The sequence below is a fragment of the Thermobia domestica genome, chromosome 17 (genome assembly GCF_964235325.1).
Source record: "Thermobia domestica chromosome 17, izTheDome1.hap1.1, whole genome shotgun sequence".
NCBI lineage: Eukaryota > Metazoa > Arthropoda > Insecta > Zygentoma > Lepismatidae > Thermobia > Thermobia domestica.
In genome coordinates this window covers 184,879,180-184,889,316 of record NC_137470.1, presented here as the reverse complement: position 1 = coordinate 184,889,316, position 10,137 = coordinate 184,879,180, and the positions used below count along the sequence as shown (strand labels likewise).

The window sequence follows — 10,137 nt, the reverse complement described above, 5'->3', positions numbered from 1 at the left end:
TGTCAATAGTTTCAAAACTCAGCGCAAGGTTTTGTGTTTACTTAAAAGTAATAACCTTCTACATATACTACATAAGCTATCCGTATATTTTTTGATACGCATATATGTATATTCATTTGAAGTAAGTTAACTTATTTATGTAATCTCTCACATGAGTTAATTATAAGATTGCTTAAGACCCCAACTGTCATCTTCTCATCGGCCCCTCTGGTGTCCGTATATATATATATTTGGGTATTGTGCTGGGTACTGTGAGTACAAGTATCCAAAGACTTATTTTGTCATTTCTTTAGCCAGCGTTTCCCTCACTCCTGCACAAAGACACTCTTTATGATTTGTTCTTCTAACAGGTGTGGGCAACTTCATGAGACTGTTCTAGCTACTCAAGAAGACATAATTGAAGGGCAAGGCGAAAAAGAAGGAATATCACAAAAGTGAATTTTCGAGAAAAGGGTGTTTTAATATTGAAAACCGCGTACAAATGAATATGGTTAGTCAAATCTTTTGCCCTTTTTACATTGACATTTCAACATCTACGCATGCATGGCATATACCAAATAATACCAAAAGTCATCAGCTGATAGGCCAAAGCACCAGTTAAAGCACACACATGGACATTCCTCGGTATTTCGCCTTACCCTTCAATTAATCTTTTAGCGGGCATTAGTTCGGTTGTCTAACTCACGGATTTTGTATCTCAAGAATTTATGTGGTCCAGTGTACATATTGGTTTGCTCACAAAAATGTGATGGCGTGAAGAAATTAATAAAATCTTCCTCTTTGTTGTATAGGCAACTTATGTAGTTATTGTTTTCTGCTGGATAGGTATTACTGTACATGACCAATATGTGTCCATAGCATTCTTCTATAAATTCTGCGAAATATTATCTATTTGTTGGAAATGGAGTATGTTTTACGCTGAGGAGGTGCATCTGCTGGTTATTCTCTTTTTTTCCCTCTTATAGTGGTTGTGTGTTACGAGTGTTCCATGTGTCTTTGTTTAGTTTGTTGTCATCAGTATTCTTCGTTGAGCTATTATGGTTATTGTTGTTTACCTTATTAGTGTGCTTCTTTGGGACATTCGTCTCGTCTCGTCTTGGTATATTGAGTTATATCTGTGTTTGATGAGATAGATGTCCACTAGATTTGTTTCTTTAGGAAACGCTGTTAGTGTTGTTTTTGCATGACAAGCGAACATCTTTTATTGATAGTAGCATTGCCCAATCAAACAATGCACAATCGATAGAAGAGTGAAGAAAAGTGAGAAATCCAAAGTTCTAGTACAAGTATCCAAAGACTCCATTTGTCATTTCGTCAGCCAGCGTTTCGCCTCATTCCTGCACAAAGACACTCTTTATGATTTGTTCTTTTAACGGGTGTTAACATCGAGTTCGTGAGTTGATTGGTTGATTAAATGAGTCGGAAGAAAATCTCTAATTTGAGCTCTGGTTTGAGTTTCTTTTAGCTCTAAAGCACTTCCAGAGGACAATATTCCGTTTGTGCCAGTTGACTATCGGCAAAAGCTGTAAAGTCTACATGGACAGTGCAGATATTGGTACACAATAGGGATTCAGACCGACGAAAACAATATTTTTTTTTTCGGTTATGCTACGTGTATAAGGCGTAGTGTTTATGTTGATGTAACTTTTATTAGAACAATCCATCTTATAAGACTAGTTGTTTGTACTGCAGATATTAACTTTCCGTTGTGTGATGCTCCTTTTATGTCACCGTAAGATGCCGGAGCTGCACTATTTCGAACGTCTCAAAGATCGAATATATTTGTTGCACACAAGAGCTTTTTCTCGTAAAGAAACTTCGTTGTACTGAATTCTTTTACGGTACCTCTCTATGTGAGGCGATATCTCTTAAGTTATCATAAGTTTTGATGCGACTTTGCATGGTGATAGATGCCCACCTTGCCCTTTGTGAATGATTTCTTGGTTGCTTGTCGAGTTGAGGAACATGAATCTGTGGTTACTTCTTGTAACCCACCTTCTTGGAGATGAACGATTGTGGAGGATAAAGGACTATTCCATGTGAGATGATCTTGCATAATTTGTTTTGCAGCTGACAACGTAAGTGGTGGTATACTTTAATGTCCATATACACATTAGATCTAATCCTTCGCAAGCTTGACGTAAGGACCAAAAAATCAATCACTGAGGTTCATCGCCGCATTCGTCATCCTACTGGTACTAAATCAATCCAGTAAATTTCCAAAAATCCATTTTTATATTGTGATACCAGTTTGTTTTTGGTTTACCCACAGCTCTCTCTCTTATGTATGTTTCCTAACTGTAGCTGTATACAATTTGAAAGCATTTTCCATTAATGATATGCATCCCTCCTTTTCTACAGTCTCAACACTGCCATCAGTATAGTATCCCTTGATTTTTGATGAGTTCAATTCAGAATGAACTGTGATTTTTACTATTGGCTTAAAGATCACAACACATATCCTCTCAAGTTCACGCAATATAAATCTAACACTACTTAAATGTTCTCAACCTCATGTTGCAGTTAACTGCACTAGTCGATATTATTATTTCATTGATCAGATGAAGATTCGTGCACAAACGATCACGAACGATGCACTAATATATGGCATTAACTTCATCGTTTGTGCTCAACAAGGAGAAATATAATCATTTTATTAAAAAGAAATAACAGTAACTTGTTTTCAGTTTCCAGCTCTGCTTTTGTGTTTTTGGCTTATATCTCAGGACTATTGCAGCAAAAATTATGGGGTTTAGTGCACAAACGATGCACCAACGAACAACACTATTTTGATCGCTTGTGTCTGAGGTCGGGTGCCAGAATGAACTTGACGCTTCTACAAGTTTTTGGTTATATCTCCGGAACTAATAAAGCACAAACGATGGGGTTTCGTGTACAGACAAGCACAATGTACTAACCAACGGCGCTAATCAAATTGTTCATGCTCCAAGTCGGGGAACCAAGTTCACGTTTCTTGGAAACATACTTTTAATGATACCTTTACAAAACGTAAATCCGAAAATTGTCAAATTGATATTTTGATATGCGATCTATATCAACAACACCGCTGTTTACGTACAAGAGATGTGCTTCCATTCCACTTCACTCAATCATAAAACTTAGTGCAAAGTATATATATATTAGTTTACCCGCCAAACGAGAAGAACACAGCTAGTTTTCATTCACTTACTTTTAAAAATGTTTTACATAGTTCATTAGGTTTTGCAAGTTTCAATCAAGGATCTTAATTGAAGAGTTGAGAGTTAACAGAAACTATCTGTACTTGCAATCGGAATTGAGATAAAAATTGTACTACTATATTGTTGCTAATTATTAAGAGACATTAACAGCGGAAACTTTAAGATATCAAGAGTTCAAGTTTCACATGCGTAATTTCTATGTCCAAATGGACATTTCCTTTGGCCTACTTATTTTGTAAAACTATATTTGGATTACTCGGATATCGGATGTTTATATTACTCTTTTGGTTAGATTAAAATCAAAATGTGTTTTAGAGGATCTCAGGAGATTGTATCAGTAGCCAGTACCATAAGCATATTTGTTTAAGTATCTTGAGTGATGTGCTAATATTCACATACTGTAATTTTCCTTTTCAACAATTTCATTTACATATTTTTTTTTCAAGTTAGATACTTACAAACGCAAAGGTGTTTACCGTCAGATCTTTTACCTTGTTCACAATCCTGCTAATATTGTGCGGTGATGCTTGCGTACAAAACGAAATATTCCGAAGATTTCATTTAAATTGCTGGGTGGATTTCATAAATTGTTACCCCAAACGAATCGTGTAATTTGGACTATCAATTATACTCTCCATCTGCTTCACATGTAGAATGAAAATATTTTGTTTTGAAGAGGAGATGAAATGTTACCTTTCTTGATAGATACTAGATGATTAGGTTAATTAGTTTTGATTTTGTCCATTCATTTTGCGCTCATTGCTTAAATATGTTTCAAAATATTTTAAAATAAAGACAGTAAAATTTCACCGCATAAATGATTATTACTTAGAAAGTAGTTTATCTTATCAATATCCATGCCATTAATGAAGAACTAGTGTTGAAATTAATTATTATATCTTACGATTGGGCGACGAGCTAGTCATTATCAAAGATCATCTCTGGATAGTTTACTGAATAATTTCTTGCCCTCTAGAATATCACGCTGATAAATTTTAACATTTCTTGATTTCTCTAATAGCTTTGAAAAAAAAGCAGAAATTTAAGAATTTTTTTTGCAATGGGATTAACTTTTAACTACTTATTACAAATAAAAGTTTTGTCAGTTCAACAACAATTTCATTCGATTTTTCTTTCCACAACATTTTTGTTTCAATCAACAAAACAAAAACATGTATCTATTAATAATGTTTATTATTTTTTTTGTTTAGCATAAATTTAGTTGGACAGACAATGCTAGTTGAAGATACATAGAAGGATGTACTCCAAAGCTTGTGTCTCAAAAATTTCAAGTTATGTTACTTGAAATTGAAGTTACATTGATTTAGTAAAATGAATGATACACAAAGTAATATACTATATTGTATTTAGTATACAGTTCTGTTTAGTTTTCGGAAAATGTTACATACAATAAAGGATTACAATTACACTTTTTTCTCTGACATACATGTTACACTAACGAAATTATCCTACATACAAGTGATACAAATTTTAAGAAAAAATAACTTTAAAAAACTGTTTAGGTAAATTGGTACTTGTTCCATATAATCACCAGCAAATTTGAACAAAATTTGATCATTCGAAAATAGCTCCCAAACGTATAGACTAAGCTTAATTCTTTTTTCAAGGATATAGGATAATACAGTACAGAAACTGCATATCAGTTCGTAAGTTTGTTTGTAAGTTTGTGAGAGAAACAATTGAATAGGTAGTTTTAAAAAGGGTCATGAGTCAGAAAATGACGATTTTGCTTTAGTCTAACTTTTTATTTATTTGTTTTGTTCATAATTGTTCATTTCGTACAGTGACAGAAAACTCCACTTTATGAAACAAATGTCGATCATTTCACAACTCTCAGAATATTTGAAAAAAAAAATGTTTTTGTCGATGTCCTCATAATTTTACTTTTCTGACTCATGAGCTTTTCAAAACTACTGACTCTATTGCATACCAATGGTTGCTGGTGACTGTAAGTGACAAGAAAATCTTTACCCCATATAAATAATGGTTCGCTTTTGAAATGGCACTAAGTGAAAGAATAACAAATATGCAACATATATATTCAAGAAAGATTAAACATGTTATATACATAAATCATTTATGGAAATTATAGAATAACAAAAATGTACAAATTTAAACGAAAAACTTAACAACTGCTATATAAGTAAAGATTAAGTTACTCAATATCCATAATATAGAAAATATTTGCATTTAAGTGTGCCTTCAAAATAGTACACTGTCAATATTAATTGTTTTAGATAAATATCCAGGATGGGTAATGAGTTGCTGGATGGAATCCTTGTTCTAATCAAGTCTTCCTGTACACTGAGAACATGAGGAAAATAATGATCCCTACTATTGTGTACATTTTTGTCGAAGCGTGAAAAGAGTTTTAAATTCAACTATGGTCCCCATGGATGATAGAATTATCCAAATTTTAAAATAGTATTCAATTTAGTAACTCGTTTTGAAACATTGGAAACATTGTCATGGTTAATCCGTATGCGGAAGATTGATTCTTAGTATACTTTATATTAGAATATGAACGAAAACTTTGAAGAAGGTCCTAATGTCAGAAATACAGTATACCATATTGTAGCGAAATTATATTCTACATAAGCACAATTTAAATATTTGTTACTTTATTAATTGCATATGAGTAACCATATATTATAGTTGTATCTTCACTTAGTATCTCATACTTAGAATACAAAAACAGAGGGAAATATAATTATATTTGGAGAGCAAGTTAAGCACAACTGAACAAACAGTACAAATAATTGGATTATTTATTGCAGCTAATGTAATTATGGACTAACACTATTGAAAGATTCTTATAGGTGAGTGTTCGTTACTCGAGTCGTTTCCATTGGATTTTATTCACAAACGCGGTAGACTATAACGATGAGATTATATATACGAACTTTGATCTCCCTTTCTTCCAAATCACTTTACATAAATGTCATGTATAAATCTGGATTTGCTCTTTCTACTTAAAAGGAAGTCAGAAACGTAACAAATAATCTCATAAGAAATGTTGTTATGAAAATCGACTGCGATAACCTTCCATCCGAAAATAGTGTATCCCTGTCTAGAACTAGATCATTAAAACATTCTTAGAATGATCATTTTTATACTAGAAAATAATTTAGAAATTAACAATAATGTCTATAACGAAATATGTTTCTACACTGAAAACATACATTCAAATGAAAATATACTATTCCGTTCTGATTCTGAAATCAATTTAAGCAAAAATTATTTTGTAAACTCATATTTTTTTAATGTTTTCAAAAGTTTCCTAACATACACAAGTTTATGATTGACTAAGAAAAATGTTCGCTGTTTAAATGGTTTTCTTTAAAAGAAATATGTTAAAAATTTTGACGACTGGACGTTTCATAGGATGGTAAAACGTTTTTGTTTACAAGCACATGTAATTGTGACCTTATAATAAAAGTTAAACGGCCATGCACCATTATAGGCTGTTTAAATGTTAATATTTAAACAATTCTGTAAGTTGATCTACACAAATGTCATAAACACAATATAAATATACAATGAATTGCATTGTTACTTTTTATGAACAAAGCATGGGGGGTAAAAGTTAAAGTTTCTTTTTTCTATGAAAGCTTAAATGTGTCTCGCTATTTCTCTACTAATGTGCTAATAACATTGTGTAGTTGCCAGCCAGAATTCTCATCCCCTATATGTATCTGTGTTCATACCCTTGTAATCAATTTATGAATTTTTGTATAAGTTACTTTGGGCAATTGCAACTTTTTTTTATACTGAAAAATGTACTATATTTTCCAGTCTATCCAAAAAAAAATCGACAAAAAGTGCATGAAGGCGGAGTAGCATTTTGTTCAGAATTCACACCGATAATTCATGAAACTGGAATCTTGTTGAAATTGAAACAATACAGATCTGCATCATTTTGCTTTGTTAAAACGATAAAATAGAAATAAATATAAAGTTAAGATGGAGACAAAAGTCAGGTGTAATATGATTACAAGTTTAATATGAAATTTCTGTACTCTAGAATTTTGTTGTTAAGATTTCCAAGAAATTCTTTTGACTTTCCTTCACTCATATCTACAGAATTGAAGTTCGAACCCCAAATTTCGTGGGGGCGAACAAGAGAAGCTTGGGTATTAGCCGTGTCGCTGTCTGTTGTTCCAACATCATGATTAGTATTTGCTGTGGAAATGATTCCACGATTGTTTAACCACTCAAACATATCCTTAGGACCTGATTTCGGTTCTTCAGGAATTTGATCGCTAGGTGGGTGCGCTGTTGAACCCTTTTCATCACTGTCATAATTACTATAGCTATGGCCACTTGAAGAGAGGATTCTAAAATTACTTGGCACCTGACGGTGACTCTCGGGTTGGAAATGGCGATGGCCTGTGTTATGGTGAAACTTATGTCCATGGTTACTGTCGCTTTGATCACGAAAATGGCCAACAATAGATTCTGCAGCATGACGCTCATCTGTGTTTGAAGGTGAAAAATGGAAAATCTCACCGTGCTTTTGTGGATAACTTGTAGTTTGCTCATCAAATTCAGAAGTGAATCTAAAAAAAGGTGATTGATAATGCTTTCCATCCGTAAAGGACATGGGTTTTACTGTTGGATTTTCAAGGCCTCTGTGAGGTGGCTGATGAGGTTTGGGTGTACTGTAATGTTCTTGTTGTGAATCTTTGGATCTGTTGTCCGTGGAAACATGCACATTCGCAGGAGTAACTTTATCTTGGTTTCTAAATTTTTGTGGTGGTGTGGGTTTCTTTGTTGTGAGTGGGACTTGTGTAGTTTTTGGAGCTTTAGGAAATAGAATTGGACCAGTATTATTCATAGGATGAACTTTTACCTTACCCTTTTCCCTGTTAAAAACATAATCTCTCACTCGAGTTTCACTATCTATATTGGACTTATGACCTTTGCTTCCCTTATGACGATGATAAGGTAAACCCTTCACTCGATGATGATGAACGTGTCTAGTTTCCAGGTAATCTGGTATTAAGTTTATTTCCTCGCTACTATAATCTTCTTCATCAGATATCTTGTACCTATTCTTTCCATGGATTTTACTTCCTTTATGATGGCTATGGCTGTGGGCAGAATGCTGTCTATGGCGATGATGGTGATCATTACGCACTAAAGTACCGGGATCGTGAATTACTATGACTACATGCCTGCAACAAAATAAAATAATTTGTATAAACTTCAAAACATATAGATATACATTGTTCATCATAGCTTCGTAAGTATTCGACACTATTAGTAAACTGATCAAAGCACTAAATATATACAGGTTTTGTCCCAGAAGTTCCCGGAATGATGTTTTGTAGTTAGGAACGCTGGCTGACGGGGCGGAGCTTCAGACGGAGAAGTTGGCAGCGAGTCTAAGGTTGGAAACGAGATCGGCAGTTGTTGAGGCAGAGTTACGCTCCGCGCAGAGGTATCTAGTGCACCCTCGTAGAGCGAAAAATGGAGCAGTTTTTAGAACAGCTTTATGCAATCCAATTGTGTGTGAAACTGGATCAAAGCGGAGACGCTCCAAGTGCTTCGGAAAGCCTACGGTGACGGTCGATGAAAAAAGTCATAGTTTCATTTGGCACAAGCAGCTTCGGGAAGGTCGGGAGTCCGTCAACGATGACGAACGCTCGGGACGCCCGTCGACATCACAAACGGACGATTCGGTGCAAAATGTGGGTCAAGTTTTTGACAATGACCGACGATTAAGTGTGCGGCTGACTGCAGAGGAGGGTGGAGTACCCAAAACAATCGTTGATCTCATTTTAACGGAGAATATTCAAATGAAGAAAGTCTGCACGAAAATGTTCTGACGAGTTCAAAAGTTCTGACGAGAGAGACGAAAATGCTTCGCCCCGTCAGCCAGCAGTGCCAACTACGAAACATCATTCCGAGAACTTTTGGAACAAACCCTGTATTAATAACAGTTGTGTAACACTTTACAATTTGGGAGTGCAACTGGCTATGAGATATATTCCAACAATATACAACTATTTTTAAACAGTTTCTACCTAATACAATTTATATTTTGTTTTATAATGGCTCTTATGGATAAGAAAGGGTAGAAAAACAAGATTTGTGTATGCGCATTCTAATCCTAGCATTTTGCAGCAGCTCTTGGACGCCTGAAGAACTTCGTTAGAGAGAAGAAAAGAAAAAAAAGGAACACGCATCTGAGCAATGCTCATATCATAGAGTGTTTCCGCTTCCCCAGGCGAGGGGAATCGGCATCTGGAACAGCAAATTCTGCTGGAAATAATAACATAACATAACATTTATATACATAACGCAATATGTATATTTTATTTCGAACAAGGGATGTCGAGGGGCCCGGTGTTCCCTAACATTATGCCAGTGGTGATTACTTTCGACAGAAGGACGTATGTGCGAACTAGCCGCTTCATAATTTCAATATTTTGCTTGCATTTGAAATTATATTTACGGAGTTTAATATTGTAATTAATGGAGCTAATTACTTACTTTTTTACTACGTCACCTGCTGATGTGATTCCGATTGTAGCTATCATCACAAGACCACTAATCATCTGAAATAAATAAATAAGCACGTAAATCAAATGACATTAAAAAGCACATATTTGATTGCAATTTCTATTGATATATTAAGTTGTTCCTACAGCTTCAACAAGATAGACATTTTCTTTTGAAAGAAAAAAAACTGCTTTTTGAGTGTTAAGCAACTTAGAAATATCGATATGAGTCAATTTTTTCCTTGAATAGGTAAAGCACAAAAGTTCTTTAGTGAATATGCAAATTTAAGTTAATTTTAATTGAAAAACTTATATCATAAAAATACATCAATAACCAATATTTTGAGTTTTAGGTTTTTGCGTCCTCATGCAACACGTAAGTTATGAAGAACGGGCGGTTCTAATCATGC

General features: G+C 34.2%; 1 protein-coding gene across 1 annotated transcript; it reads right to left on the bottom strand.

Annotated features, from left to right (window-relative positions):
* Positions 1 to 7,029: 7,029 nt before the first annotated feature.
* LOC145673869 (uncharacterized) lies at positions 7,030 to 9,778 on the bottom strand. The gene is made up of 2 exons (XM_081743646.1): positions 9,720 to 9,778; positions 7,030 to 8,398 (listed from the first exon to the last, which is right to left on the bottom strand). Exons 1-2 carry the CDS (start codon positions 9,764 to 9,766, stop codon positions 7,213 to 7,215), a joined length of 1,233 nt encoding a protein of 410 aa, XP_081599772.1. The 5' UTR covers positions 9,767 to 9,778; the 3' UTR covers positions 7,030 to 7,212.
* Between the last annotated feature and the right edge of the window lie 359 nt (positions 9,779 to 10,137).

What these genes read in the sequence shown, in the direction of transcription:
- LOC145673869 (XM_081743646.1), bottom strand. Translation starts at nt 9,766, where the DNA reads ATGATAGCTACAATCGGAATCACATCAGCAGGTGACGTAGTAAAAAA. An exon ending in GCAGGTGACGTAGTAAAAAA is followed by an intron (nt 8,399 to 9,719) that starts GTAAGTAATTAG and finishes ATTTTGTTGCAG; the next exon opens with GCATGTAGTCATAGTAATTC.